Source organism: Puma concolor, chromosome C1 (genome assembly GCF_028749965.1).
Source record: "Puma concolor isolate L17-30 chromosome C1, mPumCon1.1.hap2, whole genome shotgun sequence".
In the NCBI taxonomy this organism is placed as follows: Eukaryota; Metazoa; Chordata; class Mammalia; order Carnivora; family Felidae; genus Puma; species Puma concolor.
This window is the reverse complement of record NC_141674.1, coordinates 84,770,480-84,794,076: the sequence shown is the minus strand read 5'-3', so window position 1 is coordinate 84,794,076 and position 23,597 is coordinate 84,770,480. Positions and strand designations below refer to the sequence as shown.

Below are 23,597 nucleotides of genomic sequence, written 5' to 3'. Positions count from 1 at the left end.
AGGAAGCCACAAAATAACCTCACCTGTTGTGAAGGGTGTGTTTTGGTTCTGTCTACCCAGAACTAGAGACAACTCCTGGAAGCTGTACAGCCCAGTAGCATTATGGCCAAGAAGCATGTGGGGAGAGCCAATAGTTTGCAGAGCAAAGCCACTGGCGTGTTAGGTCAGAGAACTTGGGGGTACAGGTCAGCTTGAGCTGTTTCTCCTGCTGTGCCCAGGCAGAGAATCTCATTCATACCCCACTCATCACTGAATATAGCCTTTAGTCTGTCCAACCAGGAAACCTAACCACAGCACATGGGAAGCTGCATAGCCTATTCAGTAGCCTTGTGCACAGAGCACTTGAACAGAGAGCACAGCCTGTGGCTTGCCCCATCTGCAGAACAAAACTAGTGGTCTCAGCTGACCAGAGAATTCAGTGCACACTCTGGCCTGATTCAGGTTCCCAAGCAATTAGTTGTGTAGGCTGTGGGAAGATACTTCTTAGCCCCATCAGCTACTGAATATGGTACCCAGTCCCAACCATCTAGAAAGCCTGACCAGCAGAGCCTACCCCACAGCCTCACTTTGGGTAGGGACCCAAGCCAGAAGTCCTATCCAGCTGTTCTCACCAGTGGCATAACCACTCCATCCATGTCCTCAATTGCCTTGCCCCCAGATAGACCATAATAGCAAGCTCCACCTGCTCAAAGACCTACCATCAGACAGAACCAGAAATCCAAATGAGCTGACTGGTGAAGAACTGTCTCTGCCAAAACAAACCTGTAAATTCTGGAAGAGGAGCCCAGTTACTCAAATGTGCAGATACCAACATCAGGAATCAAGGATCACAAAAAATCAGGTATATATATGACACCACCAAGGAAACTCATAAAGTTTGAATAAATAACTCTAAAGAAATGGAAATCTACAAACTGCCAAAGAATTGAGAATAATCCTCCTAAGAATGTTAGTGTACTACATATTATAATTAAATCTAGTCATAGTTAGATTCTGCAATATGGTAATAGTGGTGTATTCAAAACTCTAGTTTAAAAGTTAAAAAAAGAACAGAGTATAAATAAGCATAACTATAATCTTTTATTACAAAATATAAAACATATAACTTGTAATAGCAATAACCTAAAATGTCAAGGAGAGGAGAAATAAAGGTATAAAGGTTATAAATTCTATTCAAGTTAACTTGTTATCAGTTTAAATAAGTTATAAGTTTAAGATATTTTATGCATGCCTCAAGGTAACTGTAAGAGAAAGTTCTGTAGAAATTACACAAAGGAATGCAACAAAGAAGTTAAAATATACTGATACCAAAAGAGGTCAAAACACAAAAATGGTAGCAAGGTAAAAGCAAGGAACAGTGGATCTATTTAAAACAATTAACAAAATGGCAATGGTAAGTTTTTACCTATAAACAATTGCTAAGTATAAATGGATTCAGTTCTACAATTAAAAGACATAGGAGGGCTGAGTGGATTTTTTTTTTTTTTTAATATCTAAACATAGGCTGCTTACAAGGGCCTCACATTAGCCTCAAAGACACTCAGGGCACCTGGGTGGCTCAGTTGGCTAAGCATCCAACTCTTGATTTTGTCTCAGATCATGATCTCATGGTTCGTGGGTTTGAGCCCCACATCAGACTCCACACTGACAGCACAGAGCCTGCTTGGGATTCTCTCTCTCCCTCTCTCTCTCCCTCTGCTTCTCTCTCTCTCTTTCTCAAAATAAATAAACTTAAAGAAAAGACACTCACAGACTGAGAGTGAAAGGATGGGAAAAGACTTTTCAAGCAAATGATAATTTAAAAGAGCAGAGGTAGTTCTGTTTATATCAGACAAAATAGACTTTAAGCTAAAAATGCTTAAAAAAGACAAAAAAGGTCATTATATAAGGTGGTCAATACATCAATAATATATAAACATTTTACGTATTTATATATCCAACATTGCAGTACCCAAATATATAAGGCAAAATTTAAAAAAGCTAAAAGTATATATAAACAGCAATACAATAATATTTGGGGATTTAAATATTCCACTCTCAACAATGGATAAGTCTTCCAGACACAAGATAAATAAGGAAACAGCAGATTTTAATACTACAGACCAAATGGACCTAACAGACATATACGGAGCATTCTATCCAACAATATAGCAGAATACACATTCTTGTCAAGTGCACGTGGAACATTTTCTAGAATAGACTGTATATTTTGGCCACAAAACAAGTCTTAGAAAATTCAAGAACCTTGAAATCATACCAAGTATCTTCTCTGACCCACAATGGCATGCAACCAGAAATCACTAACAAGAAGAAAACTGGAATTCATGAACACATGGAAATTAAACAACACTTTCCAGAACAACCAATGGATCAAAGAAGAAGTTAAAGGAGAAGGAAAAAAGTTTCTTGACATGAAAGAAAATGGAACTGCAACATACCAGAATATGTGGGATGCAGCAAATCAATTCTAAGAGGGAAGTTCACAGCAATAAATGCCTACATTAAGAGTTAAGAAAAATTCCAAATAAACAACCTAACTCACTTTAAGGAATTAGAAACATAAGGACAAACAGCTCAAGGTTACAGATCGGAAATAATCAAGATGAAAGTAGAAAAAAATGAAATAAAGAACAGAAAAACAATAGAAAGTATTAGCCAAATTAAGAGTTGGTTCTTTGAAAAGATAAAGAAACCTGACAGTCCTTAGCTAAACCAACCAAGAAAAAAGAGAAAGGACCCAAATCAACAAAATTGTAAATGAAAAGAAGACATTACGATGGATACCACAGAAATTTAAAGGATCATAAGAGCTACTGTGAACAACTGTATGCCAAGACTGAATCAGAGAGAAATAGAAAATCTGAACAGACCAATTATTAGTAAGGAGATTGATCAAAAATCTCCCAATGGTGAAAAGCCCAGGACCAAATCATTTCACTGGTGAATTTTACCAAACACTTAAAAATTAACAGCAGTCCTCAAATTCTATCAAAAGATCAAAGAAGAGGAAAAAACATTCAAACTCATTTTATGGGGTGAACATTATCCTGGTAGTAAAACCAGAAAAGGATTTACTGGAAAAGGCAACTCAAGGCCAATATCCCTGAGGTATATACATGCTAAAATTGTCAATAAAATACAGGCCTACTTCATTTTATTGTGATTCTCTTAATTGCAGTTTAAAGATACTGTGTTTTTTGGGGGATTGTTTGCTTATTTTTACAAGTTAAAGGTTATTGGCAACCCTGCATCGAGCAAGTCTATCAGTGTTGTTTTTCCAACAGCATATATATGTTGCACATTTTCATAATTCTCACAATATTTCAAACTTTTTCATTATAATTACATTTATTATGGTGATCTGCAATTGGTGATTGACTCACTGAAAGATCAGATGATGGTTAGCATTTTTGGCAATAAAGTATTTCTTAAGGTATGTACATTGTTTTTTAGACATTATGCTATTGCACACTTAATAGTCTACAGTAAAGTATAAACATAACTTTTATATGTACTGGGAAACCAAAAACATCATTTGACTGACTCTATTGTGATATTTGCTTTGTTGTGGTTGTCTGGAACGAAACCTACAATATCTTCAAGGTATGCTTGTACTAGCAAACCGAATTCAGCAGTGCATTAAAAGGATCATTCACAGTGATCAAGTGGGATTTATCCTTGGGATGCAAGGATGATTCAACATATGTGAATCAATCTGTAACTTGAATGATACATCATATTAATAGAATGAAAGAAAAGAATCATATGATCATTTTAATAGACACAGAAGAAGATTTGACAAAATTCAGCATCCATTCATGATAAAATTCTTAATACATTAGGTATAGAAGGAACCTATCTCAACATAATAAAGGCCATATATTGCAAGCCCACAGCTAACGTCACACTCAGTGTAGAAATGTTGAACACTTTTTCCCTAACATCAGGAGTGAGACAAGTATACCCACCCTCACCATTCCCATTCAACATAGTCCTAGAAGTTCTAGCTAGAGCAATTAAGCAAGAAAAAGATATAAAAAGTATCAGAATTAGAAAGGAAGAAGTAAAATTGACTCTATTTACAGATGACATGATTTTATATAGAGAAAACCCTAAAGACTCGACCAAAAACTGTTAGATGTAAGCAATGAATTTAGTAAAGTTGCAGAATGCAAAATCAACATATAAAAATCAGTAGCATTTCTATACAATAACAATGAATTTTCTAAAAAAGAAATCAATCCCATTTATAAGAGCATCAAAAAATAATAATAAAATACCTAGGAATAAATTTAAGGAGGTGAAAGATCTCTACTGTGAAAGCTACAAGATGATGAAATAAATCAAAAAAGACACAAATGGGAAAGTATCTCATGTTCATGGATTAGAAGAATTAATATTAAAATGTGAATACTACTAACAAAAGCTATCTATAGATTCAGTGCAACTCCTATCAAGATTTCAATGGCATTTTATACAGAACTAGAAAAACACTTCTAAAATTTATATGGAAGTACAAAAGACCCCAAATAGCCAAAGAAATACTGAGAAAGAAGATAAAAGCAGGAAGCATCACACATCCTTATTTCAAGCTATACTATAAAGAAATAGCCATCAAAACAGTATGAGACTGGCAAAAAAACAAATAGACCAATAGAACAGAACCAAGAGCTGAGAAATAAACCCAAGTGTATACAGTCAACTAATATTTGACAAAGGAGACAAGAACAGTCAATGGAGAAAAGATAGTCTTTTTTTTTTTTTAAAGTTTATTTTGAGAGAGAGAAAGAGAGCATGCGCATGTGCTAGCATGAGCAGGAGAGGGGCAGAGAGGAGAGAGAGAATCCTAAGTAGTCTCTACGCTGTTGGCACAGAGCCTGACAGCACTGGGTCCACCATGGGACTCTATCTCGCAACCCATGGGATCAAGACCTGAGCCAAAATCAAGAGCTGAACACTTAACCGACTGAGCCACCCAGGCACCCCAGATAGTTTTTTAAATAAATGATGATGGATGTTCACATGTTAAAGAATGAAACTGGACCTATACTTACACCACTTACAAAAGGTAACTTAAAATGGATTAAAGACTTGAATGTAAGACTTGAAGCCATGAATATCCTAGAAGAAAACATAAGAATAAAGTTCCTTGAGGAGTCTTGGTAATGATTTTTTGTATATGACACCTTAAGTATATGCAGCAAAACCAAAATTAAGCAAGTGGAACTACATCAAACTAAAAAGCTTCCATACAGCAAAAGAAACTGTCAACAAAGTGAAAAGAAAACCTATGGAATGGGAAAAAATTTCAAGCCGTATATCTGATAAGAGGCTAATATTCAAAATATATAAAGAACTGATACAACTTAAAAAGCAAAAAACAAATAATCTAACTTAAAAATGGGCAAAGGACATGAATAGACATTTGTCCAAAGAAGATATACAAAAGGCCAACAGATATATGAAAAGAGACTCAACATCACTAGTCATTAGGGAGATGCAAACTAAAACAACAATGAGATACCACCTCATGCCTGTTAGAATGGCCGTGATCAAAAAGGCAAGAGATGCTGGCATGCATGTGGAGAAAAGGGACATCTTGTGCACCGTTGATGGGATTGAAAATTGTTGCAGCCATTATGGAAAGAAAACAAGATGGAGAATCCTCAAAAAATTCAAAACAGTACTATCACATCATCTTCCAATTCCCCTTTTGAGAATATGTATAAAGGAAACAAAAACACTAATTCAAAATGGTATCTGTACCCCACATCGATAGCAGCATTATTTACAATAGCCAAGACATGAAAACAACCCTAAGTGCCCATTGATGGATGGATGTGTAAACAACTTGTGGTATATGCATACAATGGAGTATTATTCACCTTTAAAAATGAAGAAATCCTACCATGTGATAACATGGATGGAACTTAAAGGCATAATGCTAAATGAAATAAATCAGATAGGAAAGACAAATACCATATGATCTCACTTACATGTAGAACTAAAAAATTTTTAAAAATTAAAGAAAAACTACACTCACACACAGGAAAAAAAAATTAGATTTGGGCTATCCAAGGTGAAGAGTGTGGGGGAGGGGGAATGGGAGGAAGGTGGTAAAAAGATACAAACTTCCAGCTGTAAGGTAAATAAGCACTGGGAATGAAATGCACAACATGTTGAGTATGGCTAACACAGCTGTATGATACACAGGAAAGTTCTTGAGAGAGTAAACCCTAAGAGGTCTCAGCACAAGGGAAATTTTTCTTTTTTTCTTTTAGTTGTACCTATATGAGAAGGTAGATGTTAACTAAGCCTATTGTGGTGATCATTTCACAACATGTAAATCAAGCCATCATGCTATACACCTTAAACTTATACAGTGATGTATGCCAATTATTTCTAGAAAACACTAGAATAAAACTAGAAAAAAAATGAAGTATTTAAGGAGATCTTTGTCAACCAGCATAAGCCTTTCAGTCTGAGCATTTCACCAATTTGCTGTATTCCATCTGTCTCACAGGGAGCAATTAATCTGAACCTCCAATACACAGCATTAAAATTCCATTAACAGTGAGCAGAATATTAATGTGTCTGGGGTTGCCATTTTTATCTCTCCAAATTTCAGTGTTAATATTCAATATTAATCTATTTGGTTAATTAAGAATATTGAATAAAATATATAATTAGCAATTACATGGACACAATAATACATAGAACTTAAATGTATGTTTCTGCAACTTAAACATATCCGGGCTGCAATTTTATATTAAGCTAATGATTGTTTGTAAGAGCACTATATTTTTTACAAAGCCAGCTTTCCCAGGACTCTGATTTTGTAATTCCTTCTTCTTTTTCAGAACCACATCACCGCCTTTGCAGAAGTCACATGATATTGAAGCAGACGGTTTGTCACTGCATTGGACATCGTCCCTTTTCACCATCCATTCATAACACCCAAAGTTTGTTTGATTACAAAAGAAGTTTATAAAGTTGTCTAATAATTTTTATAATTTTAAAATCAGTGTCAACTTATCTGTTTCCCCCACTAGACTGTGAGCTCCTCAAGGGCAGGGCTGTGTCTTCTCTGTATCCCCAGCACCTACAACAAAGCCTCGCACAAAGTAGGTGTTAAATAAAATGTGATGGCCGAATGAAAAAATTAATTCTTAAATAAAACATTCACTTTAGTTTCTCACAGAATCACTGAGACTATGTGAAAAGAACCTTTACACAAATCATATTGTATAAGAAATCCCTCCATTTGGGGCTAGTTAAGTTTTTTTAGTTCTTATACCTATTCAGCAGTATACCACGTTTCATTTGAAGTGGACTTTGAAAGTCATGGGGGTTTTATGTTATTATTCAGCATGACATTATTTCCATCCTAACAGATTTCAGTGTGTGAAGTTACTTTTAGAAAATATGTTCTATACTAAAATAATGTTTGCACATAATATTATGCTATATTTCACTTAAAATACCATTCATACTATACATTCTAAGACTGGTGCTTCTGCTTTTGAAGGGGAAAATGCCAATTTTTACTGTAATAAGTAATGTATCATAATTAAAAATTATTTATTTGGACTTTTGTTCCTGACAGTTGTGGTTTAATCGTTGACTTGTAGCTTTTGAATAATGCAGGCAGTATTTAGGATATTTTAAGTGACTAAATCCAGCAATGGTTGCTTCATATTGAGCAATTTTCCACTGATAAAAAGCGTCTCAAGAGGGGTGAAAGTCTCCATTCTTAGACTTTTTACTAGTCAAGATTCCACATAATTTAAAACAGGAAGGAACCACACTCTGACACGAAATTTAGAATCTATAAATTCCAGAAATGTGGTTAACGCATTGTACTTTCCATTTTTATAGTACTTTATAGTTTACAAAGTACATTGTCATTTATAATTTTATTTAATCCTTACAGTAACCCTGTGTAATCATTGAAAATCGCTTTAGTTTATAAGAAAAATAAAGCCAAGGCAAGGTAAATAATGTGCCCAATTCCATACAACTAGTAGGAGGCAGTTAAAACTTAAATTCAGGTTTTCTGACCCTGAACTCATATTCATTTCAAATATACCACAGCTATTGTATCATTTTGGACACATCAAAACCTCTCAGAGTCCTGGACAACTACCTATGTTTAAAAAAAAAAAATGAAGAAATACCAAAATATAGTTACAAGAGCTATGTTGTATTTTAAATATTTATGTTTTAAGAATGAACACTTTTCAAATATACAATTATATGGTAACCTAGTTTTAATTTTCTTTAAAAATAATGTCAAGAATCTAGATGTGAGGTCCTTTGTAAAATCAAAACCTAAATCAGATATCTCTCCTGCGATCCTTACCCCCGTGCTCTAAACCCCAGCCCACAGGAGAGGCCCAGAGGACATACTCACACTGAGCATATGGAATGAAGGATGAGATCACGTCAATATAGGAAAGATGACAGGGCTAGAATTACACCATTAAATGTACTCCTTTACAATAACTTCACAATCTTTAAAGTGACCCTGGGTAGCTTTGTCTTATATGAGCAGTAGTTAATTGATTGAAATGAATCTTCCTAACCTTGACAGTATTAAAGAAAATAAACTTTAAATTTTCTCTGCAATTTCAACAGAAATCAGCAAATAAATAAAACCAAAGACTTGTCCATTATTCCCCAAGTAGATTTTACTTGCTCTTTTCCATCACTAGGGGAATTAAAACACTTTCGTAGGGCCAAAGGCAGAAAAAATCAATATTTCTACCAAATTCAGACTTCTATAGAAATTCAACTTTGTTGGAAATTTAAAACACGAAAACGGTTAGAATGCCTTCATTCTCTTCAACGGCTTTTTTAGGCAATAACAGTAATGGGGAATTCACTTACAGGAAATGGATATGAAAAGGATGATTATAATGTCTTTGGAGGCAGGATTACCAGTAAGATTTCTGGAGTGAAATCAGTTCTATCGGTTCTGGAATCAGTTTTTCAAGTAGCCAATTTGGCATGTTTTTCCTGTTGGAAGCCTTAGCTACATATTCATATGCAAATGTTGTGTCTTTGCACCTTGCTAAACCTGGTTTAGCAAGAGTTATAATTTCCTCAGAAACCCAGATTTTATCCAGGATCAGAGTAAAGTCATCTCTAATATTAAATGTCATGGGCCCAAGATTGGACATTGAATGATCCTGCCATGAAGGAAATCCGGGAGAATAAAAAGCTACACATGCACAGGGCAAAAGCCGGCCAAGAGCCCTGAACCATGATGCTATAACTGAAAATAATGAAAAATATGTTTAAGAAATTATTAATTTGTAAATATGTACATATGTAGTTTAGTAAAAGTAGGCAAACACATACTTTTCTGATAAAGACATCTTTTTATTCTACTTACTTGGGGCCCAGGTCAGTATAAATTGGTCAGCCTGAAAATTTTAGTAGTCTCTGTTTGCATGGCAGAAATTCTGCACATGTTTTATCTGATTCCTAAGATCATTTAAAAGGCTCTTTTATGTTAAAAGAGAGGTGAACCTTCTTTGACAGACTTTGTCTTTTCCACTTCTAACTGGGCCTCTCTTTTCTCAGGATCTATCCTAGCCAAATATCACAGTTACATTTACCATAGTTTCCTTTGTGAAAGAGCAGTAGGGGAAGACATAATTCTCTGCTGTGTATTGTATTTTTAAAATAAAATTTTAAAAATTAAAAAAATTAAGTTTTTTTTTTTTTGTAAATTCTTTCTTAAGGGTATATGAATAAAGAATGTGATGTTATTAATGTGATGGAAGTCAGATTGTCAGAGTGACTGGAGAATGTTTGCAAAGGGATAACAATGGCTGACATTAGACCAGTTCTCTGGGCAGCTACATCTCATGGGCTATCCTGGGCTCTCTTAGCAACTTCCTTATTTGCAAATCAGAACCCGCTAGAAACTATCTGGGACACTGAGCAGGTATACGATCTACTATGTAATCTGCCTCCTACGTATAAGCAGGTTGCTAAAGAATAGATGTAAATGATCTTATTCTTGTCTCTAGGGCACCATTTATTAAATTTTGATTGCATGTTTTAAAAAAGTTTCCCTGGACATATACCAAATGGTTCTGTTTATGCCTTAGAAACATTAATCTTCTCACAATTTGCCAGACATAGGCTTTGAAATGAATTTTGGAACTTTGGATTCTTTTAAAATATCAGTGAAGGAAATTTCTTCCAATTTTAAGTGAGTGATTCTCATTTAAGAAGAAAAAATAAGAGTATTTATGTTCTTCTCTATCCCCTTTACTTTAGATTATAGCTGGTTCTTAGTCTGATAAACCTTGGGACATGGTCAAGGTTTAATAAAAAAAAAATTATGTCTTCCCCCCCCCCACGCCAAGCTTTATGAGCCATGGATGGTTACAGGATTTAAGTTCTAAACTCAGACTGACATTTTCAGATCTGTGGACTGGCTCACAAAGACCTCCAGGTAAGAAAATATAGATGAGTAGACACACAACTACCTTTAGTGTTCAGACGAAAACTCAAAAGTTCACGTCTCAAAGATGCTATCCCTCACAAACGCCATCCTGTGTCCTATTTACCTTCATATTATTGCATTTATCAATGTGTGTCCATTTTCACTTTGCTCTGAAATGCTATCACTTGTACGAAAGAGGGAAAAAAACCTTTCTTCCCAGGAGGATAAAAAAGGTATATTTTTAAATTGATATTAGATACAGAAAGAAATATCTTTCCCAACTAGTGAGACACTTTGAGTATCAATCAAGCTTCTCTAGAGGTACTGCTCTTACTCAAGAAGGCCTTTCACCCTTCTTTCATTCAGCAAATAGTGACTGATTCTGTACACCAGATACTTGGCAATATGCCAAATAAACAGTGGTTGGAAAGACAGACCTGGTCCCTGCCCCTTCAGATTGAACAGTTCAGCAGAACCAACACCGATGTTACCCTAAGAGGTCTGCTTAAAGTTAGGGTGGGAGAATTGCCTTAGGGTTAGCCAGCTACCTACTCTCAGGACTAAGCAAAGAACACTTTTATAGATTACAGCAACAGCTAAGGTGAATAAAAAAAGAATTGCCTCCATAAACAACATTGTATAACTTGACTATTACTGAAATTTAAAAAAAAAAAATTTTTATGTTTATTTCTGAGACAGAGACAGAGCATGAGTGGGGGAGGGGCAGAGAGAGAAGGAGACACAGAATCCGAAGCAGGCTCCAGGCTCCGAGCTGTCAGCCCAGAGCCCGACGCGGGGCTCGAACTCACGAACCATGAGATCATGACCTGAGCCGAAGTCGGTCGCTCAACAGACTGAGCCACCCAGGCGCCCCTATTACTGAATTTAAAAAAATGTAAAGTGCTATAATAATCAGCATTTGCTACCCCTCACAAATCTGTGGTTCAGTGGGTCCATTTTTTCTAATCTCACCTGGGCTCATTCATGCATTCGTGACCAGACTGGTAGCTCTGCTGACCTTGGCTAGACATTCTCACATATACTGGGGTCATCTGTAGGCTGGTCTAGGGTGGCTTCATTTGAGACAACGGAACTTTTCTCTCTCTGGTCTCTCAACCTGCCTCAGACTAGCTAAGGTCCTTCACATAGGGGGCCAAGACAGAGCAGAAGCATGCAGGCACTGACACATTGTCACTTCCATCTCATTTAGTTGGCCAAGGAAGTCCAAAGACCAGCCCGTATACAAGGACTGGAGGAGCAGCTGGCAAGTCACATTGCAAAGAGGCGGATACAAAGATGGGCGGAGAATAAGGGCCATTTAGCATTCAATATACCATAAACTCAACACAGCTAAACCTTAAAAATGTTTAAGCAGTGCCCCCCTGAGCTGAGCTTTTGAAATTATTAAGGGAAGATTTTTTTCTGACAAGATACCCACAAGACACCCCCAAATAATAATAGAAAGCAAGCTCACTGTATGTGAGCAAAAATGGTCACCCATTTGTTGGTCACCAATCACCCACTACACCCCAAAAATGTCTTTGTGATAAACTGGCTAGAGAATTACCCACCCAGTTCTTAACTGAAAGCAATGGGGATCTTGCTGAAGCTTTTCTAGATTTTCCCAGAAAGACTTTCTAGGTCTTCTCCTGTAGACAGTAATAAAGGAAGTAGTCATAATTTTATAAGAAAATGAAGAGAGAATAAGAAAAGCATATAAGCAGAAAGAATAAAAAAGAAGTTGAAGCAAAAGAATAAAACCTGAAGAAGTAAAAAGAGTAAGTGAAACTGAAAACCAGGTTATGAGTGATTGACTGTGTGTATGTGTATTGTGTATTCACCTACTTTGTGCAATTTTTATTTTCACAAATTTCAGTTACCATGGTGCTATGGACTGAATATTTGTGTCACCTAGAATTTGTATGTTGAAGCTTGGATCCCCAGTGTGATGTTATTTTGAGATGGGGATTTTGGATCATGAAGTCATAGGTCATGAGGGTACAGTCCTCTTGATATTGGTGCCATTATCATAAGAGACAAGAAAACTGTCTTCCCCTCTCTAAGGAAGAGAGATATGAGAAGACAGCTACCTGCAAACCAGGAAGATGACTTTCATCAAACACCAGATCTGCAGCACCTTGATCTTGGACTTCTCAGGTTCTACAACAATAAATGGTTATTGTTTAAGTCACACAGTCTATGGTCTTCTGTTACAGCAGCCCAAATTAAGACATTGTTTAGTTTAATAACCCCACTCCCCCATTAACAGGGTTCAAATTTTAGTTACCATGGTATAACAACTATGAGTTATTGCATAAAGTATTGCTGCTAGTTCTTTTGTTCTCAGATCGCAATGTGTACACATATGGATGATCATCAGTGACATTTTTAGAGCCTTCCAATGGTCACTGCAAATTTGTTATTTGGTTCATGCACAGACAACAAAGCACGCAACTGTGTTGATTCCTTGTCTCCCTGTGATAATTCCATGTGACATTTTTAAATGCATAATTAAAAGAAGGAAGCAGCCAACAAAGGTGGAAAGGCAGCAAAGAAGAAAAGGCAATTTGCTGAAAATGAAATGCACATCAAACATACATATGGTTGTAGAAGACTTAGCTGACCGGGAATGTCGACACCACCACCATCATCAGGGATCAGATCCATACCATTTCAGAAACCTTTACATTTATTCTGAATACTTGGTTTTGCTACTGAAATGCTAAAGGCATGTAGACATACCAGCTGGGCCACCATCAACTGAGACTGAACACTGTTCGCTTTAACAGCCAGAACAGTTGAGGGAAAGTGAGTGTATTAATGAAAATGAGAAGAATTTGTGATGTAAAAGATAAAGATGTCTCAGAGGAAGCGACTCGACAAAAACACCCACCTTCACATAAAAGGTACTCTTGGAGATATTTCACTACACTGAAAGCTGCAAAGGATAGCTGATCCAAGCTAAGAAAGGAATACGACAATTAACCAAGGCATAGAAAATAATACTCCCATGTCATAAGTTAATATGACAGGAAGAAGGCAAGCACTGTTCAAGCTGTTCTGGATAAATTTTTAATAAAGAAATAAAAAATTTATTTTCAATGTTTCTAATGTTTTAAATTACAGTGTACTGAATAGATATTAGTTTTGTTATTTTTTATTTCTTATATATTCAAAATTGGCAGTAAGAAAGTTTTTAATGTTTTGACAAAAAAATTTAAGGTAAAAGATAAATTTTAACTTTCTCCATTGCTTATTAAGATCTCTTTGCACAAGGGCTCTTGGGTGGCTCAGTCAGTTAAGCATTTGGCTCAAGTCATGATCTCATGGTTTGTGAGATGGAGCCCCATGTCGGACTCTGCACTCACAGCATAGAACCTGCTTGCGATTCTCTCTCTCTCTCTCTCTCTCTCTCTCTCTCTCTCTCTCTCTCTCTCCCCCAAAATAAATAAATAAATAAATAAGCATTTAAAAAATATTTCTGCACAAATTCAGGTTGCGTGGTTATTTTTTATGGTCCCACACTTCTGTACAAAGTAAAGACTACTTGTCTACATGTATATGTATACATATATAAGCTGTATATTATATATAGAAGCATATAGAGACCTTTACAGGGATATATTTTTTTAAATTTTGTTTAATGTTTATTTATTTTTGAGACAGACACAGACAGAGCATGAGTGGGGAGGGACAGAGAGAGAGAGAGAGAGGGGAAACACAGAATCTGAAGCAGGCTTGAGGCTCTGAGCTATCGGCACAAAGCCCAATGCGGGGCTCGAACTCATGGACTGAGAGATCATGACCTGAGCCGAAGTTGGTCACTTAACCGACTGAGCCACCCAGGTGCCCCAGGATATATATATATTGTGTGTGTGTGTGTGTGTGTGTGTGTGTGTATAAAATCCCTAATATATATATTAAAGCTTTATTTTTGAAAGAAATGTTATCTATGCTTTATATTAATACACAACATTATAATAGTCTCATATGTATTCATTATTATATAGATCTCTTTTTAAAAATTTTCAATGTTTATTTTTGAAAGAGAGAGAGAGAGAGAGAGAGAGATACAGAATCTGAAGCAGGCTCCAGGCTCTGAGCTGTCAGCACAGAGCCTGACACAGGACTTGAACCCTCAAACATGAGACCATGACCTGAGCCAGTCAGTTGCTTAACTGACTGAGCCACCCAGGTTCCCCTATATAGATCTCTTTTTATTGTAATTATTTGGTCACTTGCTTTCTATGGCCAAATTAAGAAATATTGGCCTTATGAAAGGATAGAAATGTATTTGTGTTAGAGTGCCATCTCAGCTATACAGACTCTTCATTAGAAGGAATAGAAGGGAGTGGGGGAAAAGTGATTTTTTTCTAAAGAACTCAAGCTTAATACTATAATCTTTCCAAATTATATTGCATATATTCTGCCTTAGTACATAAATATAAGTAATTTAACCCACTTAGCCTTTTGAGCATGAATCATTTTTTGGTGCTCTAATAAAGTAAACCTCTTGGGAGTTATGAAGAGTTATGAAGTTATATAGGAGGTTTGTTTCCTTGATCTAAGGATTTTTTTTTTTCCTATTTACCTTCTTATAATTTTCTCTGCCCTCTGCTGTTTATTCTCATTATTTCTTGTCTTGAAATCTCTCTTAACAACCTTCTGACCTGCTTCCAGTCTGCTATTGTATTAGTCAAGTCAGTCTGCTACAGCAGAGGATCACAGGCTGGGTGGCTTAAACCATAGAAGTTAATTTTCTCACAGTTCTGAGACCCAGAAGCCCAAGATCAAAGTGGTGTTTGGTGAGGATTCTCTCTTTGGATTGGAGACAGCTGCCTTCTCTGTGTGTCCTCACATGGCCTTTCTTTTGTGTGCATGCAAGGAAAAACAGCTTTGGTGTCTCTTCTTCTTCTTCTCAAAAAGACACTAGTTCTATCAGAATACAGCCCACTCTTAGGACCTCATTTAACCTTAGTTATGTCCCAAGAGGCCCTATCTCCAAATACAGTCACGTTGGGGTTCAGGGCTCCAACATATGAATTTGGGGGACAGACAAATTCAGTCCATAACAGCTATCCACTCCGTTAAAATTTCATCTTCTATAGTTAAGTCCTACTGAGTAACTGAAGGATGCCAATGGAACACAGATGAGAAAGGTGTTATTATATGTAAAATTAAGTCAATTAGGATGAAGTGGACTCTACTCCTCTCTCATAAGATAAAATGTATAGGCTTTGTGATAAATGTTTTCACTGCTGCTACTCTGACTTAATTGCTGTGCTACTGATTTCAGATGGTCTTCTATGGTTCAAACTAAACTCATCTGGTCATCAGAAGTGGGGCCATGATTCTATATTTGTTGTGGGTAAGTGTATTTAAAATAGTGTACTTTTTCCCCACTACTAAAAGTAAGAAAGATAACCTGAGATTCCCAGATGTTATCTTATGGCATGATCTGCAAGAACCCAAATAGATGTGAAATAATTACATTTGCTCTCTTAGAGAATGCTTTTAGTGCATGGTTCAATGTTAATACAATTTGATTATAAATGAAATTTAAACTTTTGAGATCCTAAATTGCAATGATTGAATGTAAAACTTCAATGTTATGAAAATTTCAAGCTGTTTTAGCCAGATTGCTTTCTTTGTGATTTGGTGCTTTGTGTTAAGGAAGATCACCTTGTATGTTAGACTAGATAAGCCAAATAATATAGACCTGGTATTTTTAAGTGAGAAATTCTTAAGACATATGGTGACAGCATCTGGGATCATATCCATACCATTTCAGATGCTTTTATATTTGTTCTGAATACTTGGTCTTAATCTCAAAATGCTGAAGACATATGGACTTACCAGCTGGGCCACCATCAATTGAGACTCTAACATTGTTCACTTTAACAATATATATTTTAAAAAGATAGCATTGCTATTTTTCAACTCCATTTTTTTCCTCCATTATTGCTGCCTCTTTCTAATTCAACAGATTTCCAGGAACACTGGAAGGATAGCAGAAGAATAGTAAGCTAACTTCTCTTCTATCTAGGTTAATCTAGATGTAGTTACAGAATTGTTGTATACTGTTTATACCCTGAAATAAATTAATAGCATGTGCCAATTATATGATGATGCATATATTACATATATAATTCATATACATATAAAGTACAGAAACATAAAATATTTACTCTAGTAATATTAAATAAATGTTAAATATAATAATAATAATAAATATTACTGTATATATACATTGTATGTATATAATTTCATTTTGGATAATAGACCAAGAAAGCACTTCTGTTCTGATTATTCTAGATTGAATTGTGTCCCTCTAAAAGTAACTTCCTGAGGTCCTAATCCCGAGTATCTCAGAATGTAACCTTATTTGAAAATAGAGTAGTTGCAGATATAATTAGTTAAGATGAGGTCATATGGGAGGAGAGTGGGCCTCCAATCTGACAGGATTCGTGTCCTTATAGAAAGGGGAAATTTGGACACAAATACACACAAAGAGAACAATACCATGTGAAGATGAAGGCAGAAACTGGGGTGATGCTTCTCCATGCCAGCGAATTCCAAGGCTGTCGCCAAATTGGCAGAAGCTGGGCAGGAGTCATGGAACAAACTCTCACTCGCAGCCGTTAGAAAGAACCAAGTCTGTTGACATCTTGATTCTGATTTCTAGACCCTGGAATTGTGAGACAATAAATTTCTCTTATTTATGCCACCCAGTTGGTAGTATACAGCCCTAAAAAACTAATATACCCTATTTACTGCCTGCGGTTTTCTGCAGTAGTGGACAAGGCAGACAGAAAGTCTTGAATCTTTGCTTTTCCATTGCCAGTTCTATGATTTAGGCCATGTTATATAAACCACTAACCTCTGTATCAGTCAGGTTATACTAAATTTTACTACACAAACAGTCAACTCCCAAATCTCAGCCCGAAGTAATTACTGTTTGTTTCTGGTTCATACATGCCCACTGAAGGGTCACTTGGAGGCTCTGATCTATTTAATGACCAACCTAAAGCAAGACCCAGGCTGGCAGAGGAGATTTTATTTGGAACATATGTATTCACTCTGGCAGAGAGGAAAGAAACCAATGGTGAGTGTGCCTGGCTTTTCAACAGTCTATCCCCAAAAGACACACATCACTTCTATTCACTTTTCATTGGCAAAAGCAAATCAACCATTGTTTGAATATGAGAGAGTGGAGCAGTACTCAGAAAGAAGAAACAGCACCAAATATCTGTAAACAGTCCCAATGGCCATGTGTCAGGGTTGATATGATCATAAACTAAGATTAACTAATTAAATCCTTCATATTTTCATTCAACAATGAGTTCTGTATGCCAGGCACTTTTCCAGAGAGCAACACACAAGACAAAAACCCCCACCTTTAACAAGTTCTCATTTTACTGGAGGAGTTAGTAAAATAAAGAAGAAGGTAAATGTGTAAAGAATTTCAGATACTTATAAATGTTACGAAGAAAAGTGAAGGAGGGCAAGCTTACTGAGAGACACTGGAGTAAAAAGTTAAGGTCGATATTTTAGGCAAGGAGTACAAATTTCCTAGCGTGGTCCATAGCAAGTATAGGCACCCAAGAAATGTTTCTTTTCCCCCAGCACCCTAGATCATTGGCAACAACAACAGAAGACTCAAAGTGAATTTTGTGACTATTAAATTATAAAACATAGAAAAGGGATTAAAATGCCCAATTCTGGCAAGGATGCAATGTAACTGATACAAGCATACATTTATGCTGGCAGTATAAATTCCTTTGGAAAGCAATTTGGCAATGCATTTCATGATCCACTAAATTGCTCATAACCCTGACTCAGTAATTTCATTCCTATGAATCTGTCTCCAGAAGTAATATAATTTAATAATCACAAAGATGATTATTGCAGTGTTATTTGTGATATCAAAAACAACATGAATATGCAGCAATAGGGAAATGGTTAAATGGAGTATGACTTACCAACTATATAGAATATTATGTAGTAATTAAAATGATAATTATGCACATTATGTAGCAATAGGAAAAATGTTTATAATTTTAAAAGGATGCAAATTATACCCTATAATTATGTGATGTAAAAATCATATATGTAAAAAATGCATAAGATTAAAAGAAAACATGCAAAAGTGAAGTCTAGAATGTATAAATTTGTACTAATTAAAAAATGTACTTCATTCATTTTGTTACCTTTATCAAATGTTTAACAAGTACTTCTAAAGTATTGTTTAAATAACAGATTCAAAATTATAATTAAAAAAGCCATGGAGAACAATGATTCCCCACTCATTGGATTTGATCTTGACTGAAATCTTAATATCTATGCACTCTAATCTAATAATTGGAAACATTGTCACAACATAAGGAAGGGGATCATTCTGCTAACATCCAATGAGTAGAGGCTAGGGATATGGCTTAACATCTTACAACATACAGAACAGCTACAGAACAGCTCGCGTAACAGAGGATTAGCTGTCATTAATACCCAGGTTAAGAAAATCTGGAACAGGCAGTGGGAAGAATACAAACTTGACTGTTAAGAAAGCCAACTTTTAATTTTATTTTCACTACTCAAATGTCGACCTTGAGGCTAGCCACGTAAATTCTGTCCCTCAATTGACTTATTAGCAAGATGAAAGTAAATATTTATCCTACCTCATGGGACAGTTCTGAGAGTAAAATGAGAGACATAATGTGATAGTGCTTTAAGAAGTTGAAGGGTACCATAGAAATTCTATCATTATATGTTTCAAAAATCTCTTTGATTACAAAAAATAAAGGTAGAAACAATTATTCAATGGCTTATGAATAACTGCTTTTGACATTTTTAATTTGTCATGTTTCCCCAGAGAATACTAATGAAAACCATAACAAAATACTGCCACTTTGCCAATACTCTCCAAATAAAATAATCTAGTTTCCTTAATCAATCGTCTGTCCCCATCCAATGTCTTGAATTCCTTCACTGTCATTGGGTTCTTGACTTTAGCTACAAACGTGCCCAGGATCCTTGGTGGACGATCGAGACTCCACTTCAGGTCACCACTTCCACTCTACCATTTAGTACTCGTTCCAACCCATTTCTCACCTCCCTTACACTCCACTACCAACTGGTATATATATTGCCCACACGTTTCTTCATTGCAACTGCTCCGCTTCACCTCGACCTCCCTTATGGATTTCTGGTAGCTAAAGAGAATGCCTAGAAGAAATGGCACCCCAGTAGGTAGAAACTTCACCCTCATGGAGACAGAGTATAACTCCACACTCCTTAAGTGGGGACTAAGCCAAATGACTTTCATCCAAAGAAGACAGTATGGAAAAAGTGGAAAAAGAGTGACTTTACAGTTAAGAAAATTGACAAATATTACCTCAGCCTGGTGATCAAAATTAACAGTCCTAAATCATTTTATGGTATTTACCTTTGATTTGATGTGACGAAAATGGCATTTTACCTCTGTGGTCTTCCAAAATCCATTACCTACACTAACCATGAGAAAAATATCAACGGATGTCCATTGAGAGACATTCTACAAAATGCTTAATGAGTATTCCTCAAAGCTATCAAGATATCAAAAACAAAATTAAGTGTGGAAAACAGTCAAAGCCAAGAGGAGTCTAAAGAGTAGGACAAGTAAATGCAATATGGTATTCTGGATGGGATCTGGAACAGAACAAGGACATTACGTAAGATCTAAGAAAATCAAAATAAAGTATGGACTTCAGTTAAGAATGCATTACTATTAGTTCTTTAAGTGTGAAAATGTGCCATACTAATGAAAGATGTTAATTAATTGGGGGCACCTGGGTGGCTTGGTTGGATGAGCGTTGGACTTTGGCTCAGGTCATGATCTCATGGTTCATGAGTTCCAGCCCTGCATCGGGGCTCGGAGCCTGGAGCCTGCTTCTGTGTCTGCCTCTCTCTCTGTCCCTTTCCCTGTTCTCTCTCTCTCTCTCAAAAATAAACATTAAAAAATTAATAAAAAATAATAAAAATAAAATTAAAAAAATATAATGGGGAAATTGGGTGTGGGTATATGGGAACTCTCTTGTACCATCTTCACAGCTTTTCTGTAAGCCTAGGTATTCTGAAATGAAGTTTAAACTTAAAAATAATGTTTTGTTTTGTTTTGTTTTGTTTTAAATTGTTCTCAGAGATTAGTCAGTGCATCTTCTTTGCTGAACTAACTAAAAGTCATAGACAGAAGATGAAATCCACATTCCTTACTATTTAGACTTTGACTTCATGTATTGCCTATTACTAGTTATTCAAATTATTTTTTAACATTTATTTATTTTTGAGAGAGAGAGAGAGAAAGAGAGAGAGAGAGAGAGAGAGAGAGACAGAACGAGTTGGGGAGGGGCAGAGAGAGAGGAGACACAGAATCTGAAGCAGGCTCCAGGCTCCGGGCTGTCAGCACAGAGCCCGACTTGGGGCTTGAACTCATGAACCCTGAGATCATGACCTGAGATGAAGTCAGACACCAGCCAGGCACCCCAAGTTATTCATATTATGAATAATGTTCACTTGGCAGCCTTTCTATGTATATTAGTCTACATATCAATTAAGAACTAGAGATATTTGATTTCTTTAACAAGAGGAAAAGCTTCATGCTTCTTTAAAGGAACAGAGTTTACTGGGTGGGCTGCAACAAGGTGGATCTGACTGAAGTCTGGGGGCTGAGGGAGCAGACATAATGGCTAGTGCTTGTCCAAGATAGAATGCCATTCTGACAGGTAATAATACAGTAACCCCTCAAAAGCAGGGAAATAGAAAACAAGGGGTAGTCTAATATGTTAGTCTGTCTCAGAAGAGTCCAATAGAACAGGATTCAAGAGTAATTGTTATGGTAGATATGAACAGGCAGTTGCCAATGAGTAAATCTACCATCAGGGCAATGGTTCAGAAACCACTGAGCTAGGTGGGATATTGGGAGTGTGCCTCTGACATCCTTCTCCTTGGATGTGAAAAGGCATGAAAACATGAGCATCAAGACAAGAATTTGATTACCAGTGGAAATATAAGATTAACATCAGACACTGGGAATGAAGCAGAAACCCAGGTTTACTTAACAAACAGAGCACTTGCGTGTCAGGCTATTCTAAAGCACTTCAAAAGTATTAATTCACTGTATCTTTATAAAATAAGATAACTTTGGGGCGCCTGGGTGGCGCAGTCGGTTAAGCGTCCGACTTCAGCCAGGTCACGATCTCACGGTCCGTGAGTTCGAGCCCCGTGTCAGGCTCTGGGCTGATGGCTCGGAGCCTGGAGCCTGTTTCCGATTCTGTGTCTCCCTCTCTCTCTGCCCCTCCCCCATTCATGCTCTGTCTCTGTCTGTGCCATAAATAAATAAAAATTAAAAAAAAAGTTGAAAAAAAATAAGATAACTTTTCATTACCATTTTATTCTCAATGTCTGGGATGGAACATGGATCATGATAGGCCATTAGTAAATGTGTTTTGTAAGGAAGAAAAGAAAGGCAAGGAGAGGAAGAGAGGAAAAGAGAGTAAGAGGGAAGGGAGGGAGGAGAACAAGGGAAAGATGGAAAGGGAGGTAGAGGAAGGGAAGGGAAAGAGAGAAGGAAGAAGGAGCAGATCACTGCCCCTAAAAGTCTGGGTTGAATATCTGAAATATCTCTTGTCCAAATCAAGACTGGTTGTAGGGAATTAAATTTAGCAGAGAATGGAGCACGTGGGGGATTGAGAAGGTTATGGTATCTTTGAGGAGGGGATGGAGAAAACAATAATAACAAAATGGCTAACATTTATTGATCACTGTGTGCCAGCATTGTGCATGGATTACCCCTACAAATCACTTTTATTATTAATATTATTATCACCCATGTTATAAGGAAAGTAACACATTTCATACCTTACTCTAGGTAACACTGGTACTAAGGTTCAATACTGAAACTCAAACCCTAGCTTTATTCTCTGCTCTTACCACTGTGTAAAATCTAGGCTAGGCACAGGCAGATCCTGACAAAGTAGATCAAAGAGTGGGCTCATTTTTGAAGCAATCGTGTTGCCTGTTTTAGGCAATCAGGTCCACTTGTAAGTGTAAGAAGCATGTTTTATGGAGTCAATACAGTCAGCATTTGTGAAAATGAGTCAGAAGGGTGTACAGGGACATGGTGTGCAGAAGGGAGGTGTTGGAGGGTGGAGAGGATAGGACAAAAGGCCTTGGCATTTACATCATATAAATCAATATCTGCTTTAACATCTTGCTGATGACTGTGAAAGGCAGAAGATACTAAACAAACTCTGTGATGTAAGTCAGATATATACAACAGCAAGTGAAATAGCCTATTTTACGAGTCCCTTTATATGGCAGGAATTTTGAGAACAATTCAAACACAATGCACACTCGTACACAATTATTCTCTAGTCCAAAAAAAAATGATTTTTGTCCTCAAGCAATACCTTGACCTGGGGGGGGGGGTGCATTTTAATAGTAAAATATTAACTGATCCAAAATTAAAGAGCTCAAAATGTCAGATAGTATAAGGTCCCCTTTAACCCAGAACCAAAAATGTAGGCATTTTATTCAGAGCATTCCATCTGTAATAGTCTCAAGATGCATTAATGGGGACAGAATCATGAAGCTCTGGAGATGGCCTGTGCCCTGACTTCTTGTATCCTTGTCCTTGAACTTCAGCTCTTCTCCAATCTCTGTTTCAGCCCCAGAGCCGGGTTGTTAGCCTCACTCTTTTGAACTTGGTGTGGAAATTGTGCTATCTCAGAATCTGGTGTCAGACCAGATTAGTCAAATCCAGCCCAATTTCTTAGTAATTGCTACCAGTGTTGTTCAGTGAAGGCTGTGAAGCAGTATCCAGGCTGTGCAGGCAGGAAAGAATCCAGTGATCGATCAGCAATGTAGACCAGATGCTGAGGGGAGGACTGGAGAACTATATGCTCTATCTGGCCTCCATGTCCCCTCGAGGCTTCTTTTTCTAGCACAGCCTAGCAAGGACCTATTTGTGTGATTCTCATACACGTACACTGAAAACAATGGATGAGTTCACCAACCCTCTGCCAGCCCTGGAAACCTGCTCTTCTGCACATAGACTGGGAGTTCTCCTTACATCTGTAGGGTGAACCCAGGCCCCTTCTGC

General features: G+C 36.7%; 2 protein-coding genes across 6 annotated transcripts in view; one reads left to right on the top strand and one right to left on the bottom strand.

Annotated features, from left to right (window-relative positions):
* The window catches only part of PLPPR5 (phospholipid phosphatase related 5), a 125,227-nt gene extending 117,637 nt beyond the window's left edge, over positions 1–7,590 (top strand). For both annotated transcript variants that reach the window (XM_086717651.1, XM_086717650.1), the window contains exon 6: positions 6,861–7,590. In XM_086717651.1, coding sequence (XP_086573777.1) covers positions 6,861–6,893 — 33 coding nt within the window. In that variant the 3' untranslated portion in view covers positions 6,894–7,590. The remainder of the gene's footprint in view (positions 1–6,860) is intronic.
* SNX7 (sorting nexin 7) overlaps positions 1–23,597 on the bottom strand; it is a 243,129-nt gene that overhangs the window by 22,063 nt on the left and 197,469 nt on the right. For all 4 annotated transcript variants that reach the window (XM_086717644.1, XM_086717646.1, XM_086717647.1 and 1 more), the window contains one exon: positions 12,553–12,622. The gene's annotated coding sequence lies outside the window, so the exon portion shown is untranslated. The remainder of the gene's footprint in view (positions 1–12,552; positions 12,623–23,597) is intronic.